Source organism: Rosa chinensis, chromosome 7, assembly GCF_002994745.2.
Source record: "Rosa chinensis cultivar Old Blush chromosome 7, RchiOBHm-V2, whole genome shotgun sequence".
NCBI lineage: Eukaryota > Viridiplantae > Streptophyta > Magnoliopsida > Rosales > Rosaceae > Rosa > Rosa chinensis.
This window is the reverse complement of record NC_037094.1, coordinates 35,371,665-35,390,050: the sequence shown is the minus strand read 5'-3', so window position 1 is coordinate 35,390,050 and position 18,386 is coordinate 35,371,665. Positions and strand designations below refer to the sequence as shown.

Here is an 18,386-nt window from a genome sequence, read left to right as displayed (position 1 = left end):
CCTTTCAAGATCTGGATTCAGGCTAGAACAACTTAACATCACACCAATAAACCACAGTGCATAAGACATTCCGAGCTATCAACACAATTACGGAATACATTCCTCACTAATTAAATCAATCACACCACAGCATCCTAATTAAGCCAAACAACATTAGTTGATGACTTCCCAAAGTAGAATTGCATGCTTATCATCGCATCATACACCTGTACAAAAAACCCAGGAATATAATTCGGATGATCAAGAATCTAAATCAGTTCTATGGTCCTGAACAAACTTATGGTCCTGCCTCATCATATAATATGCACACAAGAACACCGACAGTAGAAGAATAAGTAAACACTCAAATGATCGGTACTTCTATGGACATAAGAACATTATACATGCACAAACTAAAATTATAAAATCATTCTCATCTTCTCCAACATCTACAAAGAAAAAAACCCATGTATATGTCATATTTTGTACAAGATCACACTAGCTTAGCCAGCATATTTATCATGTATCCCCTAGTTTATAACTAATGTACAAACGGAAATTGATTAAAGAACCATAAAGACATGCTGCCTTTGATCTTTCCCCTAGTATTCACACAACTGTGAGTCCATGACTTCTATACATCACTCCCAAACTCTGAAATATTATAAGATATATACTTCATCTTCCACTACTTGATCTATAATTATATTAAAAAGTTTATGATTCTTCTGTGGTTTGATTTACTGGAATGAGAACCTCAAAAGAAGGGTGCACGATGAGGTATACCCTTACGTCTGCGTCTTCCAGCATTGCGATCATTGTAGAGGGGAGGAGTGGAGGGAGAGAGATTATTGGCAGTGGCCTCATCATCAGAGGAAGTAGCATTGCCTTCCCCCATCATCAAACGGTTGAACATTTGAGTTGTCTTTGCAATCTTCTTTGGGGTTGTTGATTCATCTGATTCTGACCCCCTTATATGGTTATACATTTGATTCATCTGAGTCGCTTTTGGAAACCTCACTGTAAATGAAAGGTCGTGGTCACCACGCTCCATACCTCCGAGCTATAAAATATCAAGTTGTCAGATACCAAACAAAATTAAAGAGCATTTCACGTTTCTCACAAACTTCAAACCCAATACATTAACACAAAGCAAGTAATGGCGTATGGAAGTATACTTGCTCAAGTCAAGAAAGAAACAGAATTTCAATTAGTCAATCCCCACTGAATTAAAGCTTGAAACTTCTAACCATCAAACCATGAATCAGTTTGGAACTTGAAAAATGAATAACTAAAGGAAACATAAGAAGAGAAAAATGTGACATTGAACAAAGCTAGAGTTAGGATTGTTCATCACCTTGCAACCCAATGAGCAGAACCTAAAGGCATCGACCAGGCTTCTGCAGCAAATCTCACAAGTGTAGGTAACCCCTTTTCCAGGCCTCGGCTGGGGCCTCTCATTCAGAAACACAATCTTTGCACTGTTAATGATGTACGTCTGCACGCACGAAATGTCTATGTACCTCTGAATCTCACTCACTCTCACCACATTATGGTAGGACGACCTTCTTATCTACACAAGACCAACCATACCACACATTAATCTCAACATTTTAGCAAGCATAGCTAAAGAATGACATTCTTTATTCAACAACATCAGCTCTCGACGGATTCCGAAGGATTAAAAATCAATCTATAACAAAACTCAGCACTGAAATAGTAGAGGAGAAGAAAATGTGACAAAACCTGAACATAATGATGACCTTGGTGATGAATCAAACAGGAAGGGCACAAAGCAGGGCCTCTACAATCCAAACAGAAATGGTTGCATTCACTCTTGTTGGAATCGCAATGAATCGAACACGAGTTGAAATACTTTGCCCGAAGCATTGGTTTCAACCAGGGAGGAGTCCTCTCATCCTCTTCCTTCCCCATTCGACCAATCGCAATCGAACTCACCTGAAAAAAAGAAAACCAATTCAAAAAATCAACAACCCAACTCAAAAAGAACCCTTCTTTGAATCAAAGATTCGAACTTTAACCACCAACAAAACAAAACAAAGCAGAGCAATGCAACAAAAGTACCATATCTCTGTTGAAGTCGGCCCCAATCTTTGCACTCTGCTGCTGTTGTAGTTCTCGTTCAAGATAGCTGTCCAGTTTCTGATGAAACAAATCAAAACCCAGTTGGTAAATTCAATCCGGAATGAAAAGCACAACCAAAATAACTATGAGAGCAAGAAGAAAGAACAACATCAGACCTTGATGGGCGGTGGAAGACGAAGTGGTAGACTAGAGAGTTGGAAAAAAAAACGGCACAGGGGGAAAGAAACTAGGGTAAAGCAAGAGAAGTGGGGCTATATAATAAACCCTGGATGGATTCTAATTAGATGATATGGAAAACACTGGAACAAGAGAGGAAACACAACACACCGAGAGATGCTAAGGCGGTCGTCGACAAAAAAGGAAAATAAAAGCTGCATATATTTTTTTATAATATTTAATTTTTAATTTAATTTTAGAGAAGAGAGAAGCTAAAAAAGGAGAGAGTAGGGGAAAGTAAAAAAAAAGGAGGAGGGCAACGTGCCCTTATTTTATCAACGTTCAACGGCCTTAAATGGGTACAGCAATCACGAGAGATTCCTGTAATAACGGCCGTACGATTGGGATGGGGGAGTGGTGGACCGTCGGATTTGGGGTGGTGGGGAGGCGTGCCTCTGTAATTTGGGAAAAAGAGGGGGACCCAAGGGTGCATCATTCACGGATGTGTGCTAAACGCCGCCACAAAGGGGATGCTGAGTCCACACCACTCAAACCTAGCTGGTCAAACCATGCGTCCTCCTTGTTGCTCATACTTTTGAAACTCAACTATAGGGTTTTCGTTTTGCTTTTGGATTGTTTTTTCTTTCTTTTTTCAATGTCTGTGTGGTGTGTGGGATAAAATGGTTTAAGTGCCTGCGACCAAAGTCACCTATCCATATGAAGAGTTGAAGACACTAACTGCCAAAAGCCCATTTAAAATGGACGTCATGTGTGACTCATATATTACAAGTGTTTAAATTTCTTTAAAATTTTCATCTAATTTTCAGTCATTTGATTTTATCAATATTTAAGTAATATCCAACATATATTCAAAATTATTTTTTAGATATCAATATTGACCGAAATTTTCATAAATTTTAAGTACGGAAATCTCAGCTTTATACAGCTGCTCTAGGGTTTGAGCAGAGAAGAGTGCGGCGTCAGACCTTGCCAAACTGACAGATCTGGTGCGGTGAGCTCACGCCATCACAGGTATCAGACGAGCGAAGTGGGTTGTCGCCGGTTCGTGTTTTGGTAGAGAGCGTCGAAGGGGTTTGACATCGATCTGTTGCAGAGGTCATCTCCAAGCAGCCGACGACGTAGCATTCGCTGTCAGCAGTGCAACGAGGACGCGGTCTTCATTCAGATCAGTGTGCTGGTGATTGATTTTGTTCTTAACTCCTATCGATTTTGGACTTGGATTGAGGTGTTGACCTACGCTCTCAAAGGCAACAGATTTACTTGCAGGCTTTCGGCGCTTAATAAACTGCTGGCAAGGCCAGCCGTGGGAAAATTTGGTGACGACAATGGCGGCCTAGGGCTTCTACCCAATTTACTTGGGTTTGGGCTAGGATCTTTGGGCCTTGGCTCAAATTCGGGTTGTTAGGCCTTATTTTATGGGCTTGTAAGGAGGGTGTCTTGCCACCCTCACTTTGTCACTTAATGATGAGGGTGGGCCTGGTCTAAGAGGTGGACCTTCTTGGGCATTTGGGTCACTATATGGTCCAGGAACAATCGTTTTAGATCATAACTTCTGCAGGAGTCGATAATTATCTGGAATAAGATTGGCATTCAAGCGGCTTATGGATAAGGAGTTGCTCCTATTTGTTGGCTATGAAGTGGATTTCTATTGGTACCACAATTGCCTGATTGGTTAATGGGAGGTTAGAGTATGATTTTGCCCTAGAAGACTTAGAGTTTCTTTCTCTCTAAGTTCGCTAATTATAGCGAGTTTATCATCAACTTGTAATGAGTTTGCTTAGCTTAGATTAGGGTTTCCAAATTTTCTTGCCGGCTATCTTTTTGTAATTGCAGCTAGACTCTAACCATTGGCTGAATACCGGCTATTGATTCTAATGATATTAATTTCTATTTAAAAAAAAAACGAAAATCTTGAACCTTGTATTAGTGTTGTTGACATAGTTGTTAAAGAAGAAGAAACCCTAGTGCTCTCCATCCTTCTCCATATTGCAATAAGTGATTCAATCCTTTCCATCATCACTCTAATTGGGGCGATATCTAGTATGCCTTGTGATTTATCTATCGACGATCTTCTTGGGGTTTGTTTGGACTACTCCTCATCAGACTAGTAGATCGTAATCATTTTGTCTTGTTTGGTTAATCTAACATTGGTTCTAAGATTCTACCTCTGTTTTCTATTGCATGAATCGCGTCAAGCCATTCTTACGACTGCGATCGGACTTGGACTATGCTCTATGGACGACAGCCTTATGGTGGTGTTGACTGGCAGCTTCAATGAGGAAGGAGTTGCCCCTACTCAAGAATGGTGTCAACCTTGTTACAATCATTGCCTTTTCTTTTTTCTCTTAAACCAATCTCTCATCGGTTGAGTTTAGTGGCAATTTTCCCTCTGATCATCTGATCTTAAACATTGTAGTGTTCAATTAGGGACTATTAGGGTAGGTCGGTAGGAGCATTGCATGGTGGTTCAGTGTCGATGTTGGGACAACACTAACTTGGTGGCAACACCAAAGCATAACCAAGAGTTGCTAGTGGTGGTTTCTCACCATGTTGGAGATGGCTTAGCTAGTGGTGTGATGACAGCATTCTCTAGGTGTGTCGCCAAAAACTTGTTGGGTGCATTCTTGAGTATGAAAGTGTATGCAGATTTATGGATGATGTGCCTTATTCCCAAGTATTGGATGTCAAGTTTTAGTAAAGGGAAAAAGTAAAGGTATCGTACTTAAGGGATTGAGTAACTCTACCCTAACTAGATCACCGTGATAGAAAACACATGTAAGTCTACCTTTTTACAAGTTCACAACCTTAGCCCTTTATAAGATAAAGATCATGAGGATGGTATTAACAATTGTGGTAGTGAGCGGTTTGGTTGATTTTAATTTGGATAAAGAAATTAAGTTGCACAAAATAAAATAAACAAAAAAAAATGTAGAGACTAAATCAATGAGAAGAATAGAGACTTAGGCGTCGCACTTAACCTTACTCATGCACAAAATGTAATCCATATTTGATGTAATAACATGCATTGACAAACTTCCCTTTAGTGCTTTGGTGAAGCTACCAGGAAACCAACTGATCATGCAATTCAACAAACTTTGGTGAAGCTAGCTAAGTTAAATTACACAATATTAGTCTCATTTATATTTCATTAAAACACAAGTGGGCTATGAACCGCAACCCTGACACCCCATTCGAGTAATTAAACTCACGACACATGCATTAAGTTTAGAGTAAGAAATTCAAACAACTTACCAATTCCCGTAAGAATCATTAAGCCACCACCTAAAGGCTACTCATGCTCATAGATTCAAGAAGTTGTTAAGTTCAAGTTTCTGATTTATTAGTTTCCTAAACATGTTTTCTATGTGACTAAGCTAGCAAACACATTTAGTAAGCATTAAAGTTTAGAAACCCATAGATTCAAAACATGCATAAAAATCAAAACACATGGAAATTTACATTATTTGCACATAAGTTTGGTTAGGGCTAACCCTAGCCTCAAATCCAACTATTCACAAAACATGTTATTACAAATACAAGCCATGAACATCAAATTAAAGAGAGAAAGAAGGAAAAAAGAAAGAACTACCCATGGGTTTGACTCATGGTGGAGTCAAAGCGAGATCTCAAAGCTCCCACCTAGCACTCAAAGATGTCAAATGATGAGAGAATTGCTTCAAGGTATGAGATTTTCGGTTTTTACAACCCAAAACACCATACACATCCACAACACTCAAGAACAAAGGCTTGGATTTGTGAAAGCAAGTGTTGTGATTGATTTAGAGTGTGTACTAAGTTCGGATTTGGTGAAACCCAAGTGCCTACACACCTATTTCTCACACAAACTCAAAGAACTATGTACAAATTATGAAAAACTAACCTAAAACTAGAGAAAAGAGAGATTTTAATGTTCCAAAATGAGGGAATAAAGGGGATGCTTGGTTTTGGGAGTGAGAATGGACTATTTAAAGGCCAAGGCAATTCAAATCAAGGGTACGTGGAGATCAAAAGGAATCAATGATGAGATGTAGTCTATGTTTGGGGGGGCTTTTTAGCTCCCCTGCTTATAAGTAGAAGACCCATAAGTGTTTGGTAAGCCAACTTCTCATCAGCTTTCTCCATAAGCTACTGTGGCTTCTGCACTTCTGTCGAAAAGCAGAAGCACCCGGACCCCTGCTTTTAAAACCCAAAAGCCAGGAAATCACTATGGCGGGTGTTACTGTAGATTAATAAAATTTTGATAATACCGGTCTCTATCCTCCCTTGGTTGAGGCAATTACTTGGTTGCCATGAAACCTTTCTTGATAGATGATGCCGCAACAATCTCTCTCCCTCTCATCACAGAGGCCGCATCAATCTCTGATCATAGACGCCCCATCAATCTCTATCCCTCTGACGCCGCCTCATCTAGCCTTTCATCATGATTTTGGGTTAGAAATCGAAGGCTCACTCAAGCAAGGCTGCTTGGCAATTTGATTCAGATTAGTTTTTTATCTATTTCAGTTTCAAATTTCTATGATTTTGATGAAGGCCTATGATTTGAGTACTGCCAGCGTCCTTGTATCATTTGATATCAGTGGGTTGAGTTCGATTTTGTTTAATTTGGTGAATTTTTTGGACCCTTTTCACTTGTGTTGATTGGTGTTGATCCCCTTTTCAGCCTTTGCACTTCCAAAAGGCTGCAAGCTGATGCAAATCTCTTAGAACCCATTAGTTTTCTCAAGGTGACTATTTTCGCACTTGGAGTTCGATTTGCAGCAAAAGATTTGAAGGTATGTTTCCAATTGATCTTCACACTTTGGATGTTAATTAGGCTCTGCTTTTCAATGGCTTTGTGAATATAAGATTTTTGATTGTTACAACCAATTCAGAATTGCTTTGGATCATCGACTGAATGCATAGATGTTGATTGGTATTGTTCAAATTCGCTGTCCAGATTTCAATTGACTCATTGCCCAGATGTGTTGACTGAATGCCTATGTTGTTTAGGCTCTGCTTTTCAATGGCTTTTGGTTACCAGTGTTGTTCTGTTGTGGTCTTGTGGTTTGATATTTTGATAGGATGAAAATTCCCAAGTTTGTGCAGGTGGATTGTGCCCTTTTTTTTGCTTGATGTGTAAATATAATATATATATATATATATATATATATATCAGTTGCACCCAGTACATATATCACTACTTCCTTCATCTATTCACATTTAGAATACTGAAACTACCACTTGAAAACATGAATTCCCTGTCCAGCTTTGACGTGCCTTTTGACAAACAGAAATAAACCATCCCAGAATACAAAGATTTAATCCATAAATTGTGTACTGGGAGATTTTTGAATAGGATCATGAAACTTTGAATATGCTGCCCAGATTTTGTTTGATAGGAATCATAGAATTATAAAACTTTGATTAAATGATTCAACTAGTTAGGCACTGATTTGATGGAGGCTTGGAGCTGAAACTTTGATTGATATACTTAGTAGGCTTAAACTTTAATTATTGACTTGGTTAGGAGTGATTCCTTTGTCTGGTTATTCTTGTTAGTTTCTTGTGGCTTCAATCTTTAGCTAAAGTACTTTTCAGCCGTAAGGAAACTTCATTAGCTCAGAAATTGACTAAGAAAAGTAAGGCAGGACTTTGGAAGACTTGTATATATCATGTGGAAACAGAGAAATGTCTTGTTTCAATCTTTGAATAATGTCTGTGTATATTCAAATAACACAATTAGATAGTGTGAAATGAATTTAACTATGTTCAAATATCTTTTGTTTTGGGCTTGTAAGTAAGTACAATGTTTTGATAAATCTGAAGCAATACGATTATACGAGGATGTAATTGTTCCATAAACTTATTATCATTGTCTTTGCACTTAGTAGATAGTATGATTTGTTGGCAAGTCGATTGTTTTGTTATGTAGTGTTCTTGGCTAGGTTGTTTGTAAATGATGGTGCAGGTTAGCAATGATGATACTAGGGGTTCATTGCTTCACTTTCTTAATTCACGTTTTCTGACTCTAGTTTTGTGTATCTTTGTTTCCAATAAATTGAGCATTTTTCTAGTTTAGTATGTCAACTTGTGCACAAATTAGGTTGGATCACTATCTTGGATTGAGAAAGAGTTGGCTTAGGCTATTTGTAATTTACCTATTTGCTGTTTCATACAGGTTTTGAGGAAAAGATTTATATACGGAGACATACACATGGTGATAGACATTTTGTCCACAGTGAAGAAAAAGAAGGTTATGGGTCAAGTGGTGGGATAGAAATGGATGATGATGTAGAAGAAGAATATCATGGTCATGGTGCACAAGAAATGAAAACAATAAGAAATAGCATTACTCAAAGTTTGATGAATGTGTGTAATAACGTGAACATTTGAATATGTTATGATATTTTTTGTGGTTACTTGATGCGAACCAGAAACCAATTATTATTAATGTTACTAATATATTTGTATAAGTTATTTTTTAAATTGTCCAATATTAATCATATGAACACCATGATTTATAAAAATTGAAAGTTAACAAAAATTAATAAGGACATAATAAAGATTAAAAATAATAACAAGAGCATTTGAAGAAAATTGTATTACCAAACAATTAAGGTAAAATAATCTCTCATGTCCAATTTGGTCATTCCACAAACAAAAAGCACAAGCCAGTTTGATTTTACCAAACACTTTGCCACTGCTTCTGCCACTGATAACTCCTATAAAAAGCCAGTTTACTAAACACTCAGCAGCATTGCTTTTCAGCCACTTATTCTCAGAAATAAGCAGAAGCCAGCTTTTCTGAAAAGACCAGCCATACCAAACATAGCCATAATTGACAAATGTGTAAGCACAAAATGTGGATCTAATCTTTAATTCCACATGAAAATGACTTAGAAAGCCCATAGATATTTTGGTGGAGAAGATAAAGTAAAGGTAGAAGGGTCATTGTGCAAAGGAACAAGACAATAAATATGAGACAAATGTGTAAGATGTAAGAGGGGGACCACTTGTCATATTTCAAATTTTGAATTTCAAAACAACATACTCCACATCTTCCCACCTAAAGTCTCTAACTCTAGTCAACAGCTCTTCCTTGCCCTCCACACATGTTCTTGGCCGGAAATGGCCAGAATCCTTCGTTGACCAGTGTTGACCCATTTTTCATCCGTTTGGGCACTTTCTTCTCCTATCTTCCTTCAATTCAATGTCCACAAGACTTCGGAATGGGCATTTCCTTTCTTCATATCAAATGTTCCTCTATGATTGTAGATCATTCTAATAAAATTTCAGAGCTTAGTTCACTATGGTTTGACGGGAAATTCTGCCGGAATCCGTACAGGTCTAGTTTTGCAGTTTTCGTCTTTTAGTGCAGAAACTTGCACCGATCTTTTGAAGTCCTTCCACTCTGAACGAGTTCTTGCACTCTTCATACGAAATTATCCTTAGGATGTTTAGAATATTTCTGTAAATTTCAGCTCATTTAGAGTTCATTTAATCAGGCTGCCGCTCCTCCCTCCTTGCTTAGCTCGGTTTCTCCTAGCAGGCATAGGAAAATGTGCTAAGGTTGACTTTTTAGTACATTTCTATGCTTCTCCATCATTTTCTAGCATGATAAGGAAAGCATAATAAATATATATTAGAAAAAACAAAGGTTAAGTAAAAGTGGACCTAACAAGAGGTTATACTATATTCGACTCTGATAGGGCCCACCCCGGATTTCATCATGAAATCTGAGGTGGTCATGTAGGGTCCACTTCAGGAATAACTCTACCGAAAATTTGGCATAATTGCTCCTAAAAATGGACTACCCAAAAACCTATGAAGACTATATTGATTCTAGAAATTTCACAACCAACCTCAACTCCTAGAGCCTACCTACTCCCTATTTCCATATCAAACTCCATATCATATACAAAAGTTTGCATCTGCCCAAATTACACAATTCTCTATTCTAAAGCACGGGAGACAGATGAACAATACTCTTCAAGTGATTTGACCAGTTTGCCCCTGCTGCCTCTTTATCGTTTTGCACCACTTCCTTCTGTTTGTTTTGCTCTGACTTCCATAGAGAGAGAGAGAGAGAGAGAGAGAGAGAGAGAGAGAGAGAGAGACCTTTTGCTGGACTTGGATAGAGTGAGAGACAGAGAGGGAGAAGGAGGGAGAGGACGTTTCACTGCCAATTAAAAGAAGAAGAAGATTTGCTTAAGGAAAGTCTAGAGAGGAGAAAGGGATGTCTTGGTCGATTGGGTTTTCAGGATAGTTAAATTAGAAATCAAGAGAAGGAGAAGGAGGGTTTTCAGTCCGTTCCCAATTTGGGAATATCTGATTCACCTTCAAAGTTTCAATCTTCAAAGGTAAAAGGTAACTTTTTAATGTAAATTTTGCGATCAATTTTGTTGGGTTTGCCCCTTTTTTGAGTAAAATTTCATCACCATGAGTTTGGCTTCTATAGAAATCATATTGGAAATAGAGACACAGAGAGATAGAGAAAGAGAGCCAGAGAGAGCTCAGGCTTGAAGGTTCGTGTATATTCTCAGGCTTGCAGGACTATGAGTCTTTGGCATGTAAGTTATAATTCAATGCACTAACTAATAGTCTGAAACTATTTGAAGGCTTACAATAGTTATGTGATTTTTTATTTATATATTTGAAGCTAGTTTAGGGCTTGCAATAGACCAGTAAATGGACCGGATTTTGATCCGGACCCGCTCCAAATCTGTAGCTATTAAACGGGTTTGGATCGAACATTTTGATCCTTTGATCCGTTAATTATCCGAATCCGTTTAATAAACGGATCGGATTTGGATTTAGGTCAATCCGATCCGTTAATGATCCGACCCGTTTTAGTAATTAAAAAAATATTATTTTTTATTAATATATTATTATTTTTTTAAAATATAAAATATTAAAGATTTCTAATATTACTTTTTTGCAGAAATCTAAGAGGCAGTCTTCGTAATTTTATTTTTGGTGATACTCTTCATGTAGATCATGTTATTTTAATATTTTATTAATATCTTATGAGATATTATGATATAAATTTAATATTACTATTTAAAATTTAAAAATATTTGAAATTATAAACGGATCGGATTAGCGGATCGGGTATCTGTTAATCCGACGGATACGGATTTGGATCGAGGTATCAATGATCCGCCGGGTTAATGGAGCGAGTTTGGATCGAATTTTTTTTTAGTAAATGGATTTGGATTTAGGTCGATCCGATCTGAACCCGGTCCATTTACAGGCCTAGCTTGCAATAGTTCTTTGAGTAGTTTCAGCTGAGACTCCATCAATGTACGTCTCGGTTTGCCAGTTTTTTTAATTTCTTTTTGTTTCAATAACTTTTTTTTGTTGATATTTATTATTGCATGGTGTAACTTGAAAATATTTCAAATTTGGTTAAAATATTTGGGGTTTTAAAAAAACCCTCTTTTCGGTTTATAGCAATCTCAGGCTTTAAAGTTAGTCAAAGCCAATGTGAGTTCCTATCAATATTTTGTTTCAAAGGACCCTTTACAATGTTCACCTAATGGGAAAAAGACCCTTGTAACTATACCAAAATAATAGAGAAAAACATTCCTATACCGAAATAGCATCATCACTCAAACATGTTAGAGTCAAAATAGAAACAGAAATACACCAAAATAACAAAGGATAACTTTGGGGAATGGAGTTCTTTTCTTTTATACATACAAAATACTAATAGCATCATATCATACAGATAGGCATGAGGAGCAAATCAGCTGTTGTGAAGATATTACTTATGTAAATTAATAATATCTTTGAGTGATCACAGAACACTGACATTTATATTGTATAGTTGAAATTGGTTCTTCTGCTTTACTAATTTTCTTTTTCTTTTTTGTATTAATTTTGAATTTTTCTCATCAAATATTTGATGTCATTTATTTCTTTTCCATGATAACTCTTTCCTTGGGATATTAAAGGAATGGCCATAATCACCACTTCATTTGCTTGTTTTGCATCCAACTGATATAACACCATTATAGATAGCTTTTATGTAGAAAGTTGTTACAGAAATTTCTCTAATACTTAAAAGACTAATAATAGTCTTTGTTGTACTTGAATCATACTTTTCTTTTAACATAAAAACACTAATCTTTTGTCTAGATGCATAAAGGTCAAGATGCTTTTTACAAGTAGTCTATATCGATGATATTCTTATCTGTTAGTATTCCCAACATAAACATATTACAATTGAAGTTGGTCATAGCCACATAAAATTGTTCTTTTGCAAAATAGTCTTTGTTTAGTTCCAATATAAGTATCTGAGATCAGATTTATTTGTTGGGATTGACTTTGACAAAGTTCTTTTGCAAATACAGAGATACACCAACCTGATAAACCATAATCTCCAGCAATAAAGCCTTATTATTGTTACAAGTATATGCTATTCATTTCGTTATTTATAATTACTGATCACTACACAAATTTTTTTGAAACAAATGATCGATAGACCTATAGAGAAATGACTATTTTGGTGATTGAATTTTCATCAATTTCTCTTATTCTTGACATCAGACAATCAGTGTGTACTAATTTAAACATGTTAGCTGACATTTAAAGTCCTATAATTACAAAATGGCATGGAAGAACATACATAACCTGCCTGTACTCATTTCTTACCATCCTACGACTATAGGATAAGAAATTATAATAGACAACGTGTGGAAATGCATAAAGAACATGTCTGTCCTACTTTAAGAACATATCATGGAACTGTAATGTGGAAGTTTAGAAAGGGGGCCGGTAAGGAGTAACTTGCCTTGATATAAAGCTCATGAACCTCTTGGAAAAAGCTCTTAATCCGGTCATCGTGACCGGAGTCATAAAGCAGCATAAGTCGTGTTTGGAACTGGTCGTCTTCATTTAACTGACAATGTATCCATTGTACAAGATATTGCTTTGGCTCCTACATCAGGCTAAAAACATTTGCAACGACATTGGAATTTCAAGCTGATGGGTCAATATACTGGTAAGCTACACATATCTAATAATAACTTTGAAGTTCTTTGGTTAAAGTTTAAACACATGGATTCAGTGGAAGTATATTTTTGTGGGTTAAATTTGACAACAAGAGTTGATAGTGACAAGCTAAAATTATTATCTTGTTGTGATTCATCTATTGTGAGTACATCACCTTTTCTTATTTAGTTATCTTTTGTTTACCTTGATCTCCTAGTTTCTCAAAAATTTGATGTGTTGGTTTCATTTCTTTTGTTTAGATGGGATGTAGAACAAGAACCAACTAATGTTTAAGGGCAAGTTTCAAAGATTCATATGTATGCTATTCAGTATGCCAATACCTAACCTTATCTAACTCTTACTGATGTTGTCACAATCTTAATTATATCTTATGAATCTTACAAAATACAAAACACTAGATAGAACCATTTCAAATTTGAGGATGAAATTAGCAGCTTTAAAGGCTGCTCAAGAATCTATATTCAACGGGTCACCGATTGCAAAAGCAAATATGTAGAGGTTCAAAACTGTGCATATTCCAAGATTCTATGATATAGTTTTGGTATAGTAGTTGTGAAAGTATGTTATGTAAGTACATATATTGAAGTGATACAATGAAATTCAAGGGACTCAACTATGACATACAAATTTGAGACAAAGAAAATCTGTAGCACCGCGTGGGAAAATTATCTAGTTTATACAATAGATTGGTTATCGAGCAATTCTAATCCACAAGGTATAAAAGAAAATAAAAATCAGGTAAATAAGCATAAGCTGTGATGTTGATTATGCCTCGACTCCAGGTATGCCCGACGTCAACTAATTTAATCTGCAAATTGAGCATTTGAAATCGAATGGCCCAGGGGAAAGTATTCGAAAACACATTAGTGTGAGTGGATAAAATCTAATTAATCAAGAAAAAAATAACTTTAATACTTTCCTGCTTTATTATTTAAAATCTTCGATGCATGCAATGTTTAAAAAAAAACATAATTTTTCTTAAAAACAAACCAACCCCACTGGTTAAGCATAAACATAAAACATGGGGAAAGAAAAGTCACCATATGATAAAGAGAGCCTCCCAGACTAATGGCTCAACTGCAACCCATAAGGTATTGTGAGAGGAGCAATAAGCTAGCTAGCAGTATAAATACAACCCAAGTATGGTGAAGAAAATAATTTAAAAACTAACATAAAACTTTTCCCAAAAAATCTTGCTTAAATCATTAAATCCATAATCGTAAAGGAAAATAAATGCAAGTACGATTCCCTGTTGTACTTGAAAAATCACAGGATTTAAACAAGAAGCATATCAAGCCAATGCGATTAAATAAGAGGTTTTTACCAATAAGGTAAAGAGTCCAGGTCAAAGTACCATGCGTAGAGACAATTGTCGTTTGCACCATGTGGACCACTAACATAGATGAGGCGCCAAAATAAACATGAAAATTGTACATAATTACAAGATTGCCACTACTTCTTGAAATGGTCTTAAACTACTGAGAATTGTACATAATCTGGAATGAACGCCGCATGGGCTTGGCCCTTGCACATGCGGTAATTCGATGTACTGCGTGGATTTCATTAAAATTGGACCTACGCATGGAAAAAGTTGGGCTGATTTTGTAGTTGGTACTTTGACCTAGATTCTTTACCTTATTGGTAAAAACCTCTCAAATAAACTAAGAACATGGAATTGAACCATTTCAATCAAAACCAAGACCAAGTGTTATACAATACAATACTATTGACTAACAGAATACTATTGACTAACCGTAACGTACATTCACAATCTTGTTGTTTCGCATTAGCTTTTGACATCCCAAAAGCACCTTTAACTATAATAACAAGTAAAATTTGAGATTGATCTTGCACTGTAACAAAATATTTTCTTCTGTGTTATATTCTCGATCTTTGCTGCTCTTCCTGACATTGAGTTTTTTGCTTGTTTGTACTTCCTCCTTTTTGTTTGCACTCTCGATCTACATGTTATCCATAATTTATGAACCTTTCTAAGTAGGTATTGTGTGAAACTGCAAATAATGAACACATCATTAACATGTCAATTGTTATAATGTATAATAAATTTACTAATATGCAATATTTATTGGTGCGACTTATTTATATATCTAAATAATAATGAAATACATGCTAAAAGTGAGGTTATCGATAGGTATGGATAGAGAAATAAACTATTAAATCTGCTCAATACATAAAGTTCATATGCAAGCCATTTAAACTCATTAGTATCCATTGGATGATGACTACTTAGTGTCTGGTAGGGAATTTTGCTATTGCTACTGAGAGTCAGTATAAATGTGTAATCGTTATTGACAATCAGTAGAATTGTGTAATTGATAATAAAATCTGTGAGAGATTAGATAGTACTTGCTCATTATAAGTGAAAGTTGGGTAACTACTACTAAATGTAAGTGATACATTGAGTAGTATATTATTGCCTGACTGTCAGTAGCAAGGACGTGTTTTCTATTGAGGGTTAGTACAAGATTGAGTAATTGCAACTAAGGGTAGTAGAAGATTGTGTAACTGCCACTGAGGGTAAGTAGGGAATTGACTGCAAGTCTATATGAATACGCATGGACATTATGAAAATGGATTATTGTTATTGAGGATCAATAGGAATAAAGTAATTGTATTGAAGGTCAGTAGCATCAGGCTAAAATCTACTGAGGGTTAATAAAGATTGAGTAGATAATCTAGAAATTCTAAGAAATTTACCGTCAATATATGTAATTGTAGCAAATTGTGTTATATAAAAATAACTCAAGTACCTAGTACAAATTAAAAAGCCCAGCAAGAAGGATTCTTGAATTAACCAACTACTTCATCAAAACAGAATTGTGAAAACCCAAACACCACACACTAGAGCAATAGTTTTCCAATAATTAAGCAAAATCAAATGTATTAGCTAGAAAAAAAAAGATTATACATATCAACTAGCACTTGATGACAACACTACGAATAGAATCAAAAATTGAATGAACAAATGTGTAAAGGAAAAAAAAACTCCACATACAGAACAGCCAATGATGAATTTCAACAGAAATGGAAGTGAGAAACAAAGTACATAAATACATACCTCAAATAGTTAAATTTACAAATCAAACTTCATTTTTGAGAATGAATTTCATATTCGTTGTCTCGATACATCTTGGTCTCAATACGAATCTAGATATCGATCCAGATCTCTTCTCCCCCCCCCCCCCTCTCTCTCTCTCTCTCTCTCACACATTTACTATTCAAACTTCCAGTTTGAATGAGAATTTCAAATTCATCGTCTTGATTGATTTCAATCTCGATCTCGGGCGATCTCAATTTAGATTTGTTCTCTCTCTCTTTGACTTTCTCTCCCCATCTCCATCTTTATCTCTATCTTTGTCACTTATCTACCTCTATTAGTATATTTAGAGGCATTTTCGTAAGGAAATAGGCCACACAAGGTTTGGGTCTCGCGCATGCATGGGTTAGGAACAGTACCGCAAGGGAAAAAAAAAAGGCCTACTATTGGTAAATATTAGGCTAAAAGTGTAGATAGTGGTAATTTGCTAATTAAATAAATCGCTTAAAGGAAAATCATAATCAATAATAACTTGCTAGCTTAAATTATAAACAATATATCATAAACAATACCAAATCCTAGTTTTAACGGAACTCCAGGATATCATCGTTAAAGCATTCCTAATGTCAAAACCAAATGCTGATAAAATATTAGATAAGTATAGTTTCCATTGAAAATTCCATTTTCAAAAAGTTCACTATCACAGAATAAAAATATATTTCAATTCTGGAAATAGCATCGGAAAACAATTCGTCGAAAACTATAATAAATAAAAAATCGTACTTAATTTCGGAAATACCCTTCGGAAAAAATTTTCATAAAATGCAAGTCACCACTGAGCCCATCAGATCCGGGATGTGATATGGTTCCAAAGGATGAACTCAGTTCCAATAAGAGTTCATTCTTGAACAAAAATCTATTTTGTGATTTATTTCATCTATTCCATGACCGGAACAGGGGGGATACAGGTTACACCACGATTTTGAATTAGAAGACAGATTTCAAAAAATGGCAGATCTATTCACTCTATAAACAACCAAGCCGGATCCGTTATATCATAAGGGATTTGCCTTTTCTATTGATTCCTGCAGATTGGATGTGCTGGGCCGTCTAGGTTGACTGAGTGGAGGAAGTGGGAGCTATTATTTGGGTCAAATGATGAATGTGAAGGGAATTGGGCTTGAGATCAACAAACTTATATGGAAAAATATTTTCATGAAAAACTACATCATGACTAGTAAAAATTTTGTGACTAAAGAGATCATAGAGTTTATAGGCCTTCTGACCAATGGGATAGGCAATGAAGATGCACTTGACTGCTCTAGGAGCAAACTTATGTGTGATATTGACATTGGTAGCAGAAGCTAGACAACCAAAACATGAAGATTATGAAAGGAAAGAGGTGTGGAATAAAGACGTTCAAAAGGTGTTTTAAAAGAGAGAAGCGGAGTGGGTAAATGATTAATAACACGGACAACAGTGAGTACGCACACATTCTCCCCAAAATTTTGAAGGGACTTCGCTTGGAATTTAAAAGTGCATGCAACTTGGAGGATGTGAGGATGCTTGCGTTCCACTACCCCATTTTGTTGGGGCATAAACATAAGAATGTTGGAAAATGACACCATTATCTTTGAAAAAATTTTGAAGAGAAAGGAACTCAGCCCCATTATCACTGTGAAAACTTTTGATTTGAGAACAGAATTGATTTGAGGCATAAACAAAAAAATGCTTTGCCAAATATTGAGTTGTTGCATTAAAAAAACCCAAGTAAAATGAGAATAATCATTCACAACAATAAGAAAATGATAAGCCCCAGAAAGAGAATAATGCTTATAAGGACCCCAAATATAACGATGAATAAGATCAAAAGGTTTAACAGACGAGATAGAACTATTACCAAAAGAAAGACGACTATGTTTTGCTAATGGACAAACATCGCAAGCATGGTTAGAATTAAGAGAAATATTTTTAAAAAGTTTAACAATATAATCTAGACGAGTAGACGAAACATGGCCCAAACGACGATGCCAAAGATTGGTAGAGGATGTTGTGAGGTGACAGGCAGGTT

At 35.9% G+C, this 18,386-nt stretch overlaps 1 protein-coding gene and 1 long non-coding RNA gene across 2 annotated transcripts; both read right to left on the bottom strand.

Moving 5' to 3' along the window:
• Positions 1–384: 384 nt before the first annotated feature.
• LOC112179143 (protein RGF1 INDUCIBLE TRANSCRIPTION FACTOR 1) lies at positions 385–2,403 on the bottom strand. Its single transcript, XM_024317478.2, has 5 exons — positions 2,241–2,403; positions 2,065–2,142; positions 1,726–1,938; positions 1,337–1,552; positions 385–1,042 (listed from the first exon to the last, which is right to left on the bottom strand). The coding sequence occupies exons 2-5, from the start codon at positions 2,065–2,067 to the stop codon at positions 737–739; spliced, it is 738 nt and encodes a 245-aa protein (XP_024173246.1). The 5' UTR covers positions 2,068–2,142; positions 2,241–2,403; the 3' UTR covers positions 385–736.
• Positions 2,404–14,916: 12,513 nt separating this feature from the next.
• LOC121050495 lies at positions 14,917–16,576 on the bottom strand. Its single transcript, XR_005803150.1, has 2 exons — positions 16,337–16,576; positions 14,917–15,269 (listed from the first exon to the last, which is right to left on the bottom strand). It is a non-coding gene; the product is annotated as an uncharacterized LOC121050495 (long non-coding RNA).
• Between the last annotated feature and the right edge of the window lie 1,810 nt (positions 16,577–18,386).